Genomic DNA, 20,275 nt, shown 5'->3' with positions numbered 1-20,275 from the left:
TTACAGTCCATTGGGGGTGGGGGGGAGGGAAATGATCCTGCACTTCTCTTCTGTCGTTAGAGACTGTTTCACTTACCTCGAATCCTTCCTCCCCTGACCGTCTTTTAAGACTTGGCTCAGAAAGCCTACCTCCTTTCTCCCTTCTCCCAAGTAGAATTGGCCCTGTCATTTTTTTAAGGCTCTAACCTTCTTTGTAAAGACACATCACATGTATGAAGAGCATTACAAATGGGTAGACTTTCAATATATGATTGGGGGCTAGGGGGCAGGGAATAGCTGGACCCAAATCCTGGAAATAGGAATGTATTTCAGTACGTACCAGTTAAGAGGAGATTGTTCTACTTAGGTTGTTTGAAGCAGGATTGTGAAAAATATGCTAGGAAAGAAGATTTAGGTCAGACTGTGAACAGACTTGAATTTCAGGTTACAAAAATCTTGATTTTGTCCTGTAGCCATAGAAAAGCATGGAGTCAAGTGCTTGAACAGCATATGCAATGAATTAGAAAGAAGTGGGAAAATGGGGGAAGGAGACCAGTTAAATCACTGCTTAGGAGATTCTGGCAGTTGGAATTTAACTTTGAGACTATGGAGCTGACGTAAAGTTAGAACCAAGCATTCTTAGAATCTTACAAATTTATTACAAGCACGTCTTTGAGAAAGTGTGGCATGTTTTGATGACTATAAGTTAATTTTTCTCATAACTTACAATTCAAAGCTCAGAAGGCAGGTGCCCTGTTATGCTTGTATTCATTCTTTCATTCTTTCATTCATTCATTCATTCATTCATTCATTCAATCAACATCTATTGAACATACTCTCTGTCAGGTCTTTGGGTTGTATTCCAAGCATTTGAGATGAATGAGACAGGATTCCTGCCTTCAAGGAGCTCGCAGTTTAATGGGGGAAATAAAATTTTGTACAAACTGATATGAGAGCACCAAATGATGGCATGATAAGAAATGCCTCCAGGGAGGAGTTACTCTTTCCGAGTATCCAGGTGAAAAAAAGCGATATGTAGATGTGTTCAGGTATGTTGGGGATGGCATTTTAGCCTGAGGGATGTAGGTGTGTAGTGACATAGGATTGTGAACAGGTATAAAGAAATAATTATAAATTACACTGACCCTAAAGAGCTTTTAATTCTCTAGTAATGGCTCCTCTGTGTAGACAGTGTTTTGCTTTTATATCCATTGTGATTCCATTATGTTGGGGAGTCTTCCCATTGGGGACAGGGTCGTGAAAGATGAGAGAAGACACACGTTAGAGACGGTGATAACGAGTGCCCGTTATCCAGAATCCATTTCTTAGATGATTAAAAAAAAATCAACTAAAAGTGAACACTTCAAATTCTGCCCAATGATATCGTTAAATACAGAAGGTGGAAAAACTAAAGAATGTCAATATCAATATATATAAAATCCCATATTGATAACGGTGACAGTTGTAAGTGCATAACTACTCGAAATAAAACGTCAAGTTTAATACAGAGCACTTCTGCTTGCAAATGAACTCTAGGAGTGAGCAAAGTAGTACAGATAAAAATTTGAACCCTTTGAGTTCTTGATAATTTTTTAGTTACTCTGTTGGTTATATAGAAAGATCTGTGGAAAGCGTTATTTTTCCAAAGCGCATCTAAGTCAGGATTACTGTTTCTTTCTTTGTCTCTCTCTCTTTTTTTTTTTTTAATGGTAAGCACGTTCTTTTGCAGGGCTTAGAAATCTCTCTCCTCCAAAACTGAACAAAAAAGGCCTCCTCTTGTGCTTTTTTTGATCAGGCTGATGAAGCCGTATAGAAATGGAAATGTAATGTAAGGATTGGGATATGGGAAGCTAGTGTTGCGCTCTTCCCTGGTAGAAAAGAGTGCTCTGGTTTAGCTGTGTGTGGAGGTCTCTTGTGTAGGGCATTTAATTAGCTACAAGTTACAACAAAGACTTTTGAAAGGAGAGTGTATCTGTGGCATGCATGCCTTTATTTTCGTGCGGTGAACAGCCACGTTTCTAACTCCCTTACCAAGAGCGGCATGAACTGCCCTGACTAAATTGGGAACATCACCACACTGTTTGACAAATAGATTTTTTTGTAAACTGATTTAGCCTTTTCATTGTTTGCATTTCATTATATAGCAGACTTCATGTCACAAAATCGGTATTCATTCAAAATAGAGAATTTAGAGAGAGGACCGCTAGATAAAAAAGATTGCACAGGTCAGGCCTATTAAGCATAGAATAATAGCAAGTCAGTGATGGAAAGGTTGGTCTTCAGCAGGAAAGAGGCTACCATTTTGGAGGTCAGGAGTCAGACTCAGGACTGGAGATATGTCCATGGTTATAGTTACAAGACCATCTGCAGGGAAAATAGAAGGAAGGCATCTGGCTGGATAGACTCTAGAAAAGAAACAGGTTGGTCACGTGTATCTTAAACCTCATCCTTCTGAGGGGCCAGAGATGAGAATTGTAAAGTTAGCTGTGCCTTGGTGTGTTCGGAAACCCTCGTTCATCAGAGCTTGGGGTTCCACGGCCAATAGAGAACAGCTAGATTAGGGAAAGACTTTGAAAAGAAGTTGAACACTGAGACTGTTTTTCTGTGTTTTTTTGTGGTTTTTTTCCCCACTCTCATTCATTAGCTTGGACCAGTGGGTCTCAAACTTGCGTTAAGATCACCAGGAAGATTTGATAAGACAGATTTTTTGGCTCTGCCCTCAGGGTTTCTCCAGGGGGAGCCTGAGAATTTACAGGAACTGTTTCCAGGTAACAGTGATGTTTCACTTGGAGAACCACTGGTATAGACTCTGCACCAGTCCCTAGAGAATCAAACATTACCATTTCAAGGAGTCTACTACCAGTTATGTCCACTGGGTAAGTGCCCTTGGCAGCTCTCTCACTTAAGCTCCACTAGAAAGTCCGAAAGATAACCGAAGACAGTTATATAGGAACCCTCTTTGCTAAGTGTTGTTATCAAACAATAGAGCTATGAATGGATGACAACCTATTCTTGCCCCTTTAGGAACTCTTGCCTCTTTCCCGCAGCCAGACAGCTTTTTGCTTCAGTTTAATGAGTCTATAGAGATCATCTTTTATGCACTTGTCCTAAAAGCTGGGATTATTCATAAAGTTGAACAGGACGCAGTTTTATTCTCAAGAAGCTTATAGTTAAAGGGGAGTCAGACAAATAGGAGGAAAACGTCAATAGCATTTAGTAAGTGGAGATGCTAGAGGAATGCTGGGCTCTCCATTATAAGAAGCCTCCTCTGAACCCCCAGAGTGGACTGAGTATTAATGGTAAGTAAGATTTTGCTAAGCAGACGGAACAGAGAAATGGAGAGAGGAGTAATAGACAGGTGTGCAGGTTCAAGAATCTGTCAGATGTTTGAAAGTTCTAGAATCTTTTATGTATAAGTGAGACATTTATTTTTACCTCTCAGGACTAGAATCTGGTGTCTCCATTCACTACTTCGCCCCCACTCATTCTATCCCTCTCCCCACTGTTATTATCAGTTAGAAAAATCATCCACATTCATTATGAAGCCATTCAAACAAGGCCTAAGAATATAAGAAGATGAAAGGCACCTGATTGTATTGTTTATGCCACCACGTTACTATTTTGTTGAAACATTTCACATCTGTTTGTATTCTGAAGCACAGTGTTAGGGCATAGTGTGAGATTAGACTCCCCCCCTCCGTAATCAACGCTTTGAAGTTCACTTTTTTCTCCTAGAGCCTTGGCAGCGTTGCACATATTTTCGTTAGAATTTCATAAAGTGATGGATCCAAGTCAATTTGGCCCCTCAGCATTCGATGACACAAAGCTGAGGCCCACACATGCTGTTTGGTTTACCATAAGCCACCTCCCCAGTGCTTAATTCACCTTTTTTGTCCAATTGTGAGACTGGTGAAGGTTTAGAAGGCACTTGAATTTAGTGACCTAACCCGTAACCGGGGCCACTGACATTTCTGCAGGTTACTGGGCTATATGCAAGCATGACTCTCCTTACATTTGCATAATTCACAGTGGGCTCTGATTTATATGACCTCATTTGGTTTCACGACAAGCTTGTGAAGGACACAGGCCAGGTAGTTTTTTTATCCTCTCTTCTCTCTAGTTCATTGTTTTTCTTAAAAAAATGATAACACCGGGACAAAACAATTCAGGTACTTGCCCCAAATCACACAGCCAATGAGCTGAAGAACCAGGATGGAAACTAGGTTGTCCAATATCGAAGTTTATGCTGTTTACTTACACTTCCTTTATTTGGTTCAGTGATGAAAAAATAATGATCCCACATCTTGTGGTAAGCAATTTGCCAGTGGTTCTCAAATCTCAACTTTGGCAGCTTATTGAATTTACCTGGGGGGATTTTTAAAATCCTGATGCTTAAGATTATAAATGAATTGGCCTGGGGATCAGCGTTTTTCACATGTTGAAACCACTGATATTGGGACCATTTGATTTAATCCTCTTAACAACAATCTGAGGTTAAAGTCATCACCATTTTAAGATGAGGAAACTGAGACACAAAGACCAACCCACCAGCCCACCAGTCACTGGCTAAAGAATGGCGGAAGCCAGGCTCAAAGCAGGAAATGAACCACTCCCAGCAATTCTGGTCACCACCTCACTCCTCACATTTCTAAGGTTTTCACGTATGAACTGGAAGATGAACAGCTGATGAAACAAGCGAGTATACACTCACTAAAAAAGTAACCCAATTTACAGTTCTAAATGGTCGAGAGCCACGTTCCTGCCTGAATTGGCCTGAGTCGTCAACAGCAGTTTATTTATTTAGTTATTTATTTGTAATTTGTACAGCTTTATTCCTAAGACTCAGTGCATTGCTACATAAAGTTTAAAAAAAAAAAAAACAATAAGTGAATAGCAAAGTGAATTCCGAGCTCCTTGTTATAATAGTTCTGTGTGTTCCTGATGATGAAACTAGAATTTTAGAGCCAAAAAGAATGATAGTGACCCTCTAGCCCAGCAGTTCTCACACATTGGCATGTTTTCAGAGTCACCTTGAGGGTTTGTTGAAACACAGATTGCCCAGCTCCAGCCCATGGTTTCTGATTCAGGAGGTCTGGGGTAGGGCCCAAGAATGTGCATTTCTAACCAGTTGCTGCAGATACTGCTAGTCTGGAATCCACACTCTGAGAACCACTGCATTGGTCCAGTCCCATTCTTTACTGAAGCCCAATGAAATGAAATGCCAAGTCCAAGGTCACAAGGTCACAGATGACCCAGAAGAACCATTGTTCCTCGTGTCTGTTCTTTCTACCACTTCTCACTTTTCTGGAGGAGATGGGGTAACTTCAGAGATGTTTTTTTATACCCTACCCTAAAATGCAGCTTGACTTTAACTTGAGAGGAAAAATATTGGCTTTAAAATGCTCTTTAACTCTTTAGAAACATCAGATTGTGGATGAATTGTATAGTCTAGAAAGGGTATTCGTTAATACTTTAGAAAATGCCGCTTGGGAATTTTTCTTCCTGTCTTCTCTCAAGAAGAGATGAGTGTAGTGACCCAGAAAAATCAAGCTGTTGAGTAAATCATTCAGTTAACTGAGCCCACTCAGGGCCACATAGGGATATAGATTCATTTAGGAGTACGATTTTACGTATTCAAAACTCTAAACAGTTGTTCTAGATGTTCTTTCATGGATAGCAGGGTGGGGAGAGGACAGGGTTTTGCCATCACTGTGCAACAAAATGAATATTGAATAACACAGTCGATGTTTTCTTCTTATCCATTGGATTAGGGGATTGGAATTCAATAGTAACAATATTCTTTTCCTCATAAGTCAAAAGTTTCATTTAGTGAGTAGTTAATTATGAAAGAGTGAATATATTACCCCCATTAAAGTACTGACAGGATTTCTTCACAGAAACATTGAAACTCATTTACAAAAAAATCAGGCAGCGTGAATGTGACAATTTTTGTCAAAATCAGTAATTTCTTGGGCAAATATTTATTGAGAGCCTAAAATGTCCAGATTACAGTTCTAGTCACAGCAGAGATGATTAAAGGCCATCAAGATGCTTACTAAATGGAGATAATAGAGACATACCTACCTTGATATAATCCAGTTAGACCAGTTAGTGCAAAGCGTTATGGGACACAGGAGAGAGCATCTGCTCCACCTGCGGCCCCCTAGAAAAGCCTCACAGAAGAGGAGACATTTCAGCTCGCCGGGAAGTACTGGACAGGGGGTTCTGTCTACCCTATGGATTGTGTTGTTTAACATTGTAGCTGACTAAAGAAAGCCAGAATGATAAGGAAAGGAGCACTTTCTTTCCAATACTTCATGATTTATTTATAAAATGTAACTTTCTCCCCCCCTACCACCACCCCAGCAAGAGCCCATGAATTAAATCTGGTAAAAATAAACAAAATGTTTACATGTACACTCCCTACCTCTCCAAATATTGATAGGAATTGAATAATTGAATAGGAGTAACTGCTCAATCGATGGAAATGAAGCCATTGGTGGGGCCACACTGGGAAGCTCTAACCACAGAAAGAACCCATTAAAGCGAATATTGTCTCGTTTAATCATCTTTGCTCATAGAGAAAACAAGTTGTGGCCATGTTTCCTTCCAAGATCTTCTGAGCAATGATACACCCAAACCCAAGAGCACCTGGTCCTATCCAACGCAGTCCCCTTCTACAGCATTCTGGAAAAATCAGAGACACAACACAGAACAGTTCTAAAACGAACCCTGAGGTTCATAAAGCTCTGGAATCATATGTCAATCAGAGTTCTTTTTATTATTATTAATGAAGAAATCTTGGAAACATTCCAGGCAAATCTGATGATTTTTAAATGAAATTGAAAGCTTTAAAAATTGCTGTGGCTTCTGTTCTAGTGAAGAACGGTTTTGTGCCTCTTAGGTCTCTTGTTCCTTGGTTTAGATATTTGAGAATTAGACACTGGTTGCACTGCTGTGAAACTTGGGGAAAAGAAACTAATCCATGGGAAGGTAAACCACACCTTTCTGAGTGAAATCAGTGAGAGAGAAGGGAAGTTGAGACCCCAGCTTTCTTTTTGGTATTTCAAATTCTCACTTGTATGTGTTTATCCTGGGAAACTCTGACAGGGTCTGGTACAGAGCAGGCATCCCAAAGGTGAGCATTTCCTCAATAAGAAAGGAAATGTTTAGTTTAGTTTATTCATTCAAAATAAGGTGTGTAATGGTAAGGAACAACTTTATTCCACTTTCCTAAAACAAAATAAAATGCAGACTGGTGATGGCTTTTCTGTATTCCTTGGATATCTTTTTAAGAAGATGCAAAAAGATTGATAGGAAACAGCTTGAGATTGGGAATTTAAGAAAACAAGAAATTCAGGTCCTGACTTTGTAACATAACAAGCTAATGTCTTTGGGCCATCAAATAAATCCTTCAGATGTCGGTTTTATCATCTGTAAAATGGGGACAATAATAATATAGCTTCTACCTGCCCTGCAGGGTTGTTGTGAGAAACAAAAGATGTGTGTAAAACTGCTTTGTTAATGTTAAATTATAGCAAAAATATTAGATATTCTACTTATTAATTATAATTAAAAATTTTTTGAAGCAGCCAAGCTTTTCTAACTGGCTGTATTTTAAAAATCTGAACTTTGAAAAACAATCTTATTCCTTTGCAAAATTTTACTCCTTTGTTTAGAGTTCTCATTTATTGAAAGATGAATTTATCTGCTTCTTTTCTCACTAATGAAAATTGTCTTTGGTTTACTTAATTTTCAAATTCAAGTGGTCATTGAAATCTAGAAAAAACAACAGCGGTCTTTCATTATGTGATGTGCTTTTCTGTAACACAAGGTTTGATTGGATAAAGCTGGTGATACAAATAGCTGTTCACTTAGTGCCAAACTACAGGTGACATAAGAGCCTTCAGGGTTTCAGGGTCCAGTGTCATCCTCGTGCTCCCCTCCCCCATTACTATTCCTGTTATTTTAATCTACCAGGGGAATGAGAAAGGAATTCTTTGCCTCACTCTGGTTTGCACCCAAAATGTGATTTTCTAGAAGGCAGAGGGGTTTGGGGGGTGGGGGGCTCTCCCTGATGTGGTGTGTTCTCATCTGCATCTTGCTTTTGGAATGAAACCACCAAACAGAGCATATAGGACTTGATTAGAGAATTAGAGGCAGTAAAGAGAGGCAGAGAGTGGCCTAAAGATGAGACCTTTGTCTCTTTCTGCTGATTCATTCATTCCGTTCTACCTCTCCCATAAGAGGAGAAACCCACTGCCTCTCCAAAAGTATTCGGCATTCAGTGGAATAAATAAGTAAGAGAAAGTGGGAACTAGGGTACCGTAGTACAGCAGTCCTGGGCTTCTTATTCTTCCTTCTCTTTTGTCTTTTTCTACCAACCTCCCTCCTCCCCATTTACTTTTTTTTACTTTAATCGTCTTACTTTTTAAATTTCCTTATATTACTCTAATCATCCATCTGCATTATAATCTTTAAATTTGGCAGGCTCCCTTAAACTGATTAATAACAAACTGAGTAATAACATTTGCCATTAGTTTATTCATTCATTCTCTCATCCATCATGTACTGACTGTGTTCCTAAACCATCGACAGGAATAGTTACCAAGTTCCATTCCTGGCCCTGGGGATACTGTCAGATCTGGTTCAGCTCCCCAGGTCACAGCTGAGTAGGGGTTAGGGTACGGAAAGGAGTGACCATTCAACATAAACTGGATCCTTCAAAGGAGTGATAGTCAAAATGTGCTTAGAAAAGGGCAACTAAGTAGCTGGGGAAAAGAGAGAGAATTTATCTCTAATTCCTCCCTACTTTTCTTTTAATAGGTGACTCATTTTATCTTTCTAGGCTTTTGGAGAAGGCAGAGGAAAATTTGGTATACACTTGGATATTAATCTCTTGGGATCAGACATCCCTTGGCTGTTACTTGGGACCTTTGTCCTGGGAGGGCTCAGCTTTCAGCTTGAGTTTGATGCACTGGTACGTTGTCAATCATTGTCAGATTAACATTCTTACCGTATTTCCCTGCAAATAAGACCAGGTCTTATATTAATTTTTGCTCCAAAAGATGCATTAGGGCTTATTTTCAGGGGATGTCTTATTTTTTCATGTACAACCATCTACATTTATTCAAATACAGTCATGTCATCTTCTTCTGGAACATCATCGTAACGTACTAACTGTGCCCATCTGACTATCTTAACTGGGGTTTATTTTCAGGATAGGTCTTATTTTCGGGGAAACTCAGTAGCTTGTTACTGAGTAAGCACTGGAAAGGGGCGAAATGCAGTCTTTTCTAATATGAGTTTTTGTGCTACCTGGGTGTGTCCCCTGGGTCAAGGCTCTTAACCACTCTGAGCCTTGTTTTCCTCACCTGTAAGGTAACCAGGTTGGATTTCCATTCCCCACGGTCTTCTCCTGCCTGTAATCCACGTAACCCAGACTTTCTGTGCTGCCATAGCTGACTGATCATTCAATGTAACAACAGCGAAGCCTTGAGAAGAAATTAAGTTCTTGGGATATCTGATCAGAGGAGCTCCTGGGTGAATGAGCTTGTACTTGGGATAGTAATAAAATCAATAGCATTCCTGACTGAACAGCCAGGTAGAGGGAGGTGGAAGAAGTGTCTTAAAGGAAGAGAAAAGAAGTATGAATGATTTCTCTCGCCACTTTTTTTCTGGTAGACAATGTACAATTGAATGCTCTGGACATTCAACAGAATCCCTTCACTTTGCCAAGTCTGTGTGCCTCACACACTCATGCCCAAAACATGATGGTAGCTTTAGGGGGACATCCTTTATTTTTTCCTGTTAGTACATTGAGCCAATAGGTATGTGGCGGTATGCTAGCAAGCAGTTCTCATCTTCTTATGGTAAAAGTTTTGGGCATTTTCCTTGGGGAAATACGTGCACTGCATTTTCCTTTCTATATTAAGTCCCTTGAACTCTTAGTCCAAGATGAAGGCCCAATGAATGGACAGTACCATTCTCTTATGTCTCCTCTTTCATTTAATGAGATTTAAAAATAATATGGCTAACACTGTCAGAAGGCTCACTCGGTATAAGATGACAGTAAAATGTATTATCCGAACTGAGGCACTTTTGAGAGTATAGGGAGGAAGTATGGTAAGTTATTAGACTAGGACAACTGGTATCAGTCACAATGTCCTTAACTCACGGGTCATGTGGTCCCCTCAAGTAGGACCAGACTGTGCTAAAATGGCTTAACTCAATCTCCAGTACAGTTTTATAAGGTCGTTATTGTGGTTATTCCCATTTAATAGAGGAGGAAACTGAGACTTAGATGGGTGGTGACTCCATTCCAAAGCCTCATTCCACAGAATCAGAGCCTGAGTCTAAGTAGGGCATGTCTCCATAATAGGCTATTACCCCTTTACTAGAAGACCTCTACAGTTTCCTGCTTTCTTCCAGGCATGACAAACACACACCTCTAATTAATCCCCCTTGGTTGGGGGAAATAGATTTTTATCAACTATATTCATTTATAAAAAGGGATCTTTGAAGTGAGTCAGAGGATTCTAACATCAAAAAAGTGCAATAACCTCTTTAAGCCTGTTTATATGGACACCAGATGCTAAATATCTCACTTTTTTCTTTACTGGTCCTTTGAAAATTTGGACCAAAGGGTTAAAGGAAGCAAACGCAAAAGAACTTTCAAATAGTGTCGAACATTTACATACATCAGGACCAAAAATACTTTGTGCTTTTTGATGTTCCATGGACGTACATTTTTTGCTTCAAATGTCTGTTGAATGGGATGGTTAATGTGGATAATTTGATCCGTTTACCGGTATCAAAGCAAGTATTGCCTATTCTGAAATCTGTCATATGGTGTCACTTCCTCCTCCTTCTCTGTCTCCACTACTCCCCCCCACCTTCCCTTCAGAGCTAAGCCACCCTTTATTTTGGACAAGACTATCACACACATGATTGAGTCAACAATTTATGGCTTTTAAAAATAGGGATTTTGTCCTCTCTTAGGTTTATTGTTTATCATAATCATCTTTCAAGTGAAAAGGCTAATTTACTCTTTCTATAGGAATATTTTAAGCTTGATTATCATAATATTACAGCTGCCTGAAAAGGTCTAAAACGGGACACTGACCTTGAATGTTTTCTGCATTTAGCTCATGGTGCTTAACATTCAGGAAAGAATATAACTGCAACTCATTTATTAATGTGTAATCTCAAAATGTTAACGATTGCTCTGTAAATACATGCCATGCAGATCACAGAAAGCTTGTAGGATACTATAAAATGCATTGGATATTTTACCATGGTAAGTATATTGGAAATACAGCATAACTGAAGTCAGTTTTCCCATTGGAGCTACTGTAGTTTATAATTTAATTTTTACTGACATTTTACCATGTATATTATTAGCTTGACAAAATGAAAGTGAAATAATCCTGAATTAATTAAACAGAAACTGGGTTGCCTCTATTAGTTTCTCTGTCTTCCTTTGATTGTTCCAGCCCCCCCCTCCATACCCACTCTTTCACAAACACACTGGGAAAAAGAGTTTGGTGCGTTACTGAGGTGATGTAATTGCCCCCCAGAGAATGGGCCTTTTTTTTTTTTTTAAACATGGACTCAGTAATTTGGGAATGGGATGGATTTACAGGACAAGTGGTTTGTCAAAAGGAAAGGATTTTATTAGTGCTTCTGTGGAAGTGATCATTTTCAGTAGAAATGATTGCTTCTTGCCAATCGAGACAATAATTTAAATATCAAAGCCTGTGCCCTAGAAATGAAAAGCAACAGAAAATGAGGTATGATGAATTGATAGAGGTTTGCTGGAAATATAGAGTAAAGTAGGCATACTGACTTCGAAAGACGGCTTCGTGATCTCAGTGGGAAAAGTGTGTTAAGCAGGTTTCCAGCATAAAAGAAATCCCAAGGCCCAGAGGAGGAAACTAGAGACAGATCAGTGAGGTGACCTGTTCAAGGCCACACAACTCATGACGGAGCAGAAGGGAGTTTGGGCTTCAGCCTTCCTGCTTGTCCTCTAAGCATTTTTTTCCAGGGATGCTCATTGTGGGTTTTCTTTTGGTGTTAGAGTTAGGAGTTTATAACATTCTTGGTTTGCTTTTTGTAGCATTGAAATGAAAAGCTACATAATGAAATGAAATGAAAAGTTACATAACATGCGCTATATGAAAGACAGCAGGAAAGAGCGTTCAAAAAGCTAAACAGCTTTTCAAAGGTTTTATGATCTGGGGGAAAGATCTGCAAAGGTAGATTACGAGGCAATTCGAAAAAAATCTATAAATTTGCGATGCCTCGGTGGGTTTTAAATACTTAACAAATGGCAACTGTGCAATACAAAAATCAAAATTTGCTTCAAACATAGGGCCGCGACTATATGCATGTTAATTTAGGTTAGTCCTGTTAATTTTCAGAAAAGGAAAGTGGGACCTAGAAATAGCTGTTAATATGCAATAATGATAGCAAGACTGAAGTGGGTCTCATCACCTTTGAGCAACAGAAGTATGCCTTAGTCTAGAATGTTTTAGGAAATGATTCTGATTAAAATACAGTAAAAATTTTGGTTTAAACACCGAGGATCTATCTACCTTCTGTTTCCACTTCGGTTTTGTTTATTGCCCTTCCTTGTTTCAAATGGAAATGAAATACATTTTCTGCCTGGTGTCCCTGTGTCATTTGGGGAATGCAGTTGTTTGGGTTGTGGGACTACATTGTTTGAAGAACATGTTGACACTGGGCCTGATGCATAATAGACTGATATTAACTAATTTATTAATATTCTTTGTGAAACAATCCGAAGAGGTCCTTTTGTTTGGTCCCATGTATCCTGCTTTGGGTAGACTCCTTGTGGTAAGATTGTGAAGTGTTAGCAAAATGTGTTATTCTTGGCTGTTAGCTATTTGTTTCATTCCCCCACCCCCAAATCCTTTAAGTTGCGACTCTTAACGGTTTATGCCCAATATTGCTCATGCTGCGTATATTTTCTGTGATTATCTACTCTTTCCTCCTTCAAGATGAGAAAACTCTATCACTAGGGAAGATTCTTGAAATGACTAAGCTATGTGTTTAGAAAATATTCTGGAGGCTATCTCACAAGTTTAGGGCCATAGAGATCCTTTTAAATTTTAAATTGGTTAAACTGGATTCAAGACAGTAGGTGTAATCTTAGGTCCTGGACTTGTAGAGGTGACATGTTGATCCCAAGGGGAAAACAGAGAGCTCTGAAAACCTAGTGCACTTCTGGTCATTCGGAAAGAAGCTAGCTTAGTGGACACTGCCCCTTGTATAGATGAAATATAGTTCCTGAGAGATCACTGGGGACGCTTGTCCATGGATCTCTGTGAGCACAGAAAAAAGACGTACACGTGAATATGAGTCTAACCATGTTAAAAATCTATATATACTAACAAAATCAAATGGTTCATAATGGGTCCAATAAGTACCCAAAGGGCATAAGAAAATTCCGGGAAATAAAAGATAACTCCTATGAAACGTGGTGACTTAAGGTCCATCGGTAAATAATTGACGACAAATCTTGTCTTTAAAAAGCCATTTCGATGGAGTAATAAACGGGTTCTCTCACAGCATGATAATGCAGAGAAACTGACGACAGTACAGGATTCTGCACAGGTGCAGAATCTGAATGCGTCGATCCATTAAATAATTTATTATTTTTATTTTTAAGTAGGTCTCCAGATAAAATAAGAAGAAAACTTTTTTTTTTTTGGGGGGGGGTAAATCTTTTAAAAATATGTAACAATTGGATCCATTCAGTACCCAGAAGATTTCAGTTTATTCAGAAGTCAAGATAGTAATCTGAATCAAAGACATTTTAAAAACTGTCTTTATAATGCAGTATTAGCTTCCATATTTCTTTTATTGTATTTCAGAAAAATCATGTTTCTTTTTCAAATGCCTTTTCCTTTAATTGTTTAATTACAAAGTGATTCCATGTCTCATGTTAGAATGAATAGGCAAATCTTCCCCCCTCCTTGGTATTTGCAGAATGCTTGGATATTCTACATCTGAAAGCTCTTTTAATTCACTACTCACAACCAAATTTACATCTTAATTGCAGAGTTCACATTTAACAATATAGACAGCATAATGCTACTAGTAATTAAGCTTTTACTACCTGCTTTTATACAGTATTTTCAGGCACAGTTTTTGCTATGTGAGTTCCCCTCTAGAAACTTGTATGTATTTAAACCACAAATAAAAGGAATCAGGCCTGTATCTTAGCTATGACTAAATACATGGTAGAAAGATTGCTTTTATTCAGTGGGGGGACCAAATGATGCCTGTCATTTTTATATTCTGAATTTTAATGCGGTTGTTCTATTTTTGCGTTGTGGTGGGTTGTTTTTTTTTTTTTTTTTTGAAGACCTAGAAAATTTGAGAGCATTGAGAAAAAGAGTCAAGTTCTGATTTAATGAATTTAACACACGCTGACTATCTGAATTAATTTATTTTAATTTCAAAGATTATATTATTTATGTCATGTAAGACATTTGATACAAAAGGTTGGTAAGCAGTAGCACTGAATTATATCAATATTGTGAGACTTCCATTCTCCATAAGGTAGCAGTCATCTCTTTGCCATAAATAGTTGGTATTTATTCCAAGTACATTTGCTAGTCTAAAAAATCCTGTATTTTAAAATAGCACCTAACAAAACTCTTTGTCACATGGAAACTGAAAACACGCTATATACTATTGGAGGGAAAAAACACCCTCCTCTTCTTATATTCTCTGAAAAAGATACTTTTTATTGAGAATTCTTAGTTTTGTAAATTAATTATGTTTGAAGCTAGTCCGTACAATGATCAGACTGCGTGATGATTTCCAAAATATTTCTGAGCTGATTTATTTAAAGTATTCAGGGTGTATTATGTATAGGAACAAATATGTAAACAGCATTTTATTAGAAAGCTGATCTTTTGGGTAAAATCATATATATTTGTATATGTCTCCTAGTTTGGAAGCTTGTACTGAAATAAGTATATGACTAAGAACACTTGGAGTGCACTCTTTTGTGATGCTCTCCCTACCATAAAAAATAAAAAAAATTAACAATGCAGCCTTTATTTTGTCAAAATGCTCTGAGATGGATTTTAGGTACCATTTACCCTACAGTTCTCAGTGTCGGTCCCATCCCTGAAAGTGGAAAAGCCAATCTGTCCTGCAGTTTTGAAAAGCTACGCCTCGTATATCTCTAGGAAGGGAGACAGCAGCAGGGAAAGAAATGTTTACACAGATAATTTAAATAGGCATGCTCTCAAAATTGTCTCCAGGCACCATCTCCCGCTCTGTGCTTGTGAAAAACTGGATGCCTCCTCAAAGATGAGATCTCCAGTCACCTGCCCCAACCATGTAGAAGACTGTCTTGGAGTCGTTACACCGCCCCGTCTCCCGCAGGAACTCGGGAACAGACGGGATGCCCGATGCACGAGCAAGTGCAGCGCTCCACAAGCCGCAGCCCCCCGTGGAGTGGGACACCCGCAACCGCAGGGCAAACTTCGTTCTCTACCTTCCCGCGGAGTCCTTTCCCCCATCAACTGAGAGGCTGCGGGAGTTCTTCTTCCCGAGGCCAAACAGATCTCACGTAGGAGAGACACCCAGTGCCTCCAGTGCTCAGAGAGTTAAGTGAGTTAGGTTTCTTTGGTAGCTTCCCAGAAAAGAAAAAAAAAAAAAAAAGAAAAAAAGAAAAAAAAAGAAAAAAGAAAAAAAAAAGAGAGGAAAAAAAAAAAGAAGAAGAAAGGCAAGGCAAGGAAAAGAAAAAGGAAAAAGAAAAGAAGGCAAGCAGAAGCACAGGACCCACAGGCTGCCTTCCCCCCCTGGCCCGGGCTCTCCCTCTGTCGCCCTCTCCGTTTCCCCCCCTGGCTGTTCTGCGCCCGTCCTACCTGCCCGGCTGCCTCGCTCGCTGCAGCCTCCCGTCGCCTCCCTCCTGATTGGGCGGACGCCCCCCAATCGGCTGCGCGGCTGGGCCAGTGGGATTGCATATGTAAAGCCCTACTTCATATTAATAAGCTCCAATCGGGGCTTTAAGTCCTTGATTAGGAGCGTGTGGGAGCTCTGGTCCCAACTGGCCGTGCCTATAGGCTTGTCACTAGGAGAACATTGGTGTTAATTGCACTGTGCTCTGTCAAGGAAACTTTGATTTATAGCTGGGGTGCACACAGAATGGTTGCCGGTCGCACATGGATTCGGTAGAACTTTGCCTCCCTGAATCTTTTTCCCTGCACTACGAGGAAGAGTAGGTACCTTTTTCTTTCCTTTTTAAAACTCGTTGTGGGGGTGCGTGTGTCTCAGTGTGTGTGTGTGTGTGTGTGTGTGTGTGGAGGGGGGTGGACAGAATGTCTCTTTGCACACTGAGTCAGGTAATGCCCTGGGTGTTTTGTGTGCACACTGCTTGTTTGCGTCTGTCTGGTGCCTTTTGTGTGGAGCGCGATCTCCTAATTCAGTAAGTCGAGAATTGTTCTGACTACAATATTACCTTTGAGGCAAAGCTCAGTGACTGTCCGTAAAACAGCTGTGTGACAGTCACTTCTTATTCAGGTGCTAAGAATAGGCACTTGGCACAAATGCTTAGTGAACTGTTAAAATGCATCTTTTACTAGGACCCGTTTTCCCAAGGAAAGATGTTTTAAAATACAATATTCAAAATGATTTATACTACGGAGTGCTTCTTATGGATTTGCACTTTGACAGATCTTTTCAGTGCCCTGTCATTTCTCACCCGGCGGAGTTAGAGGCAAAATTGCACATTTACTAATTCTCCTTCCGAAAACAATTTAAAAACTAGCTCTTTGCAGTTCAGGGCTAGACGAATGTTATTTGCATGGTTAGCGTTAAGTCAGCACTTAACTGACAAATCAGTCCATTAAGTAACATGAGATTTTCACACATTAATATTTAAGGGAGAAAAAAAGCCCTAAAGAAACAGTAGTGACTTTTAAAATTTCCCCTTGAATAGACACTGTTGAGATTGTGAATTTGTTTCGTGATTCATGTCCAGAAAATAGAGAAAAGTAGTTTTGTTCTTACATGCAGTTTAATTTGTATTTATGAATATCTTTATGCCTGTGGATCTGTATAGTCGGATTAATAAAGGTGGGGGAGATAGGGGGTTAGGTGAAGTAAATTAGGCATTCCTGTATAAATGAGTAGGTCATAAACTTAATTTCAACCCACTGTTAAGATAAAATATTAGTATGTCACTGGAGCTGTCACTGGTCCATCTTTCTGTTGAGTCAGTTATATTGCTTTGCTTTCAGATTACATTAATATCAACTGTTATAATAATTCTGAAAAGAGTGCTCTTGGCAAACATTTCTCTCTATAGATTGTGGAGAAAATATAAAACTGTAGAAGATGAGGCAGTGCATTATAGGGAAATGTCCACTAGCTGTCCTTAGTGATTGCATATTGCATTGCTTTGTAATTAAGTAAGAGATGAAAGTGACTTGCAGCCTGAGTGGCTCTGTGTGTGTGTGTGTGTGTGTGTGTGTGTGTGTGTGCGTGTGCTCACACACATACACACTCACATACACACTCACGCAGAGGATATTAGCCAAGAGGTAGACTTAGGAGAGACTGAAAGGTTGGAAGGCTGTGCTTACATCAGTTGGAAACACTCGAGAAACAAGCTTAAACTGTGTGAAAATAAAAATGAAAAATAAACAAAAGTAGGACTGCGCACTCCAATGTAGGGTGAAGGTTAGAAGACCGGGGACTGGAGAATTGGAGAGTTTAAAATGTCTTCATGTCAGGAAGAACACATTATCCAAACTCACCCAGGTTCTGAACTTTTCTCTCTGAAATAAAGAAACAAAAGAAACTTTAAAAATCCCCTAGAGGCGTCTTTTTAAAGTAGTTTCCTTGAATTTAACTTTTATAGCTAATTTGAATAATTAGTTTAGATAAGCCTCTTAAAGCAGATGCATTTAAATGAAATCAGGGCACATGTCCTTTTGGCTTTGGCGCAAGATTCAAACTAGCTTTCTTTTGGGCTCAATTAAAAGTCATCTTTAAAAAAAATACAGATTTATTGTCTGGATGCAGTTCTGATGGTTACGTGGTTCACTGGACAGACAGAAAGATCTAATGCTAAGCAACGCATCTGCCTCTCTGTCTCAATTAATAAACCCTAGAATTTATACATGCTATTAATATTCATAGTAATTGTAGTGGGTTAAACCCCATCACGTGTGTGTATACATAGAAATGAAACCAGTTATGCAGTTTCACAGGAAAATATTGGACAATTTCTGCTTCGGAGGCGATTAAAAAAAGGTTCGTACAATTTATTGACCACCATTAGAAGAGCCTAAAATGTTAACCTATAACTATGTACTTTTTTTTTTTTTAATTTAGGCAATGGGCCAGCACATTAAAGAACATAATGCTTGAAAGCTTGTTTCACATTTAATAGCAGTAATAACTGATAGCATAAATAGATGAAAATAATATATCTGCTCATTTTGACATACCTGTCAGTTTAATCATGCTAAATGAGAGTGCTCATCACACGAATCCCTTTCAACCTCTGATTAAAATGTAACATTGACTACAGGATTATAGAGCGGACTTAATTTTACTGACTGTTTTAACAGTTGTCACAGCTGTTGGAAGAAGGAAAGGCAATTGAAACACTCCAAAACAGGCAAGACAAGGAGGGAATAGTTCAGTAAATTTCAGCTTGATCACTGAAATCCAAACACTGACAATTAAACACATTTGGGTTTTCAGAATGCTGTTTGGAGCTATGTAAGTTTTATTTTGTAGGGTCCACTCTTTCTGTGTCAGGGTTTTGGTTATTTATTTTTTTCTCTGCCTCATCCCTCCTTATTAGAAGCTAAAGTAAATTGAAATATAACTGTCCAAAAGTAATACTGTAATGTCAAAATCTATGGGATAAAAATAGACAGGAAGGAAAAATGTATACAGTAACAACAACAGAAATCCTAAATCAGAGTGGATGCAATTTTTTTTTTTAAAGATAAGAGCTTGCCTAGGCCACTATAGGTGTGATATTATTTGAGAACTATCAGCAGACACTTTATTTTTCTAAGAAAGAATACTTCAACTCCAGACTTGGAGCTCATGTTACTTTTCTTCCGGATTCTTCTGTATAAATCTGTTGAAAACACCTGCCACCTTAAAGGTAGGTGGTATAGGTGGGGTTTTCAGATGATTTCTTTGTAAATTGCTGCAAGTGACAACCAGCTGTAGAGTCTTGTAATCTTGTCCATCACCTCACGAAAGCGAACAGATTAATTTTATTTTTCTGAAAATTAAATAACCGCTGTACATATCCCAGACCCTATATAGTTGAAATATCCAGACAGTGTGTATTATGTAACATACAATTTTTCTCCTTAGAGTAAGCAAAAAAAAAAAAAAAAGAAAAAAAAAAGTGCTCCTGAGTTAATGGAATAAAGGCTGAATGGGAGTGGTGAGTAAATGATGGGGACATGTTTCCCTAGCCCTTTGTGTCAGTGTATTTATGTATCACCCTGCACATTGGGTGGTAAGTTTAGAAATCCTCCTTTTACGGAAAGGGCTAGCAAACAGCTTTCCATTGCCTGGGCAGAGGCGAGGGTGATGGTGTTGGTTGGTCCTTACAGTGATGGTTTCTCATCTTAATGTGTTTATGGCACTGCTGCTTTATTTACTGAGCCTAGCGTGTTGCAGCGGTAATTAACCCATGTTATTAGCAAAACCCTTGTGGATATCCATTAATTCTCTTGCATGGATGATCATTTTTCCAGTGTTTTCTCTCCAATAAGGTATCATTGTTGTTGTTTTTTTAAATTCTAAATTGACGGCCTTTGATATATTTCTTTGATTTAATCTGACCTGTAATATATATTGGCCATCTGATACAGAATGCTATTGTAATTCAGCTTTAAAAAAATGCTAATAGGAGCTGTAGGAAATTATTTTTGTTGTTCTTTTCAAAGTAAAAAAAAAAAAAGACAAGAAATTAAGGTTTAAGAAACAAATCATGTAGGAAAATCAGTTTTAACTCCAAATTTTCCAGATCTTAGAATTTACGATAATTTGTGTCTTTGAGTTCCTTGAATCAGATTTTTACTTAGTTAATAATACTTGAGGCATTTTTGTAAAATATTGAGCCAGCAGAAAAATACTGGTGCTTCCTGTGCTGGAAAAAGATAAGGACCATCTCATTAGCCAGGCCATACTTTTGCAATTAATTTTAGGTACATGCTGCTATTCATCAAAAAGGGCAGGTAACTTCTCTGTGAGTCTATTTAACATACTT

The 20,275-nt window shown here is 38.7% G+C and overlaps 1 protein-coding gene across 12 annotated transcripts in view; it reads left to right on the top strand.

Annotated features, from left to right (window-relative positions):
* The window catches only part of ESRRG (estrogen related receptor gamma), a 532,991-nt gene that overhangs the window by 328,811 nt on the left and 183,905 nt on the right, over nucleotides 1–20,275 (top strand). Inside the window, exon 1 of one of the 12 annotated variants that reach the window (XM_081039341.1) lies at nucleotides 16,026–16,243. The exons of the other annotated variants lie outside the window; for them this stretch is intronic. Coding sequence (XP_080895467.1) covers nucleotides 16,188–16,243 — 56 coding nt within the window. The 5' untranslated portion in view covers nucleotides 16,026–16,187. Of the gene's footprint in view, nucleotides 1–16,025; nucleotides 16,244–20,275 lie in introns of those variants that run through there. 12 annotated transcript variants of the gene reach the window in all.

This window comes from Rhinolophus hipposideros (genome assembly GCF_964194185.1).
Source record: "Rhinolophus hipposideros genome assembly, chromosome: 26".
Classification (NCBI taxonomy): Eukaryota; Metazoa; Chordata; class Mammalia; order Chiroptera; family Rhinolophidae; genus Rhinolophus; species Rhinolophus hipposideros.
The sequence above is the reverse complement of the archived record's forward strand: the minus strand, read 5'-3'. Positions and strand labels throughout refer to the sequence as shown.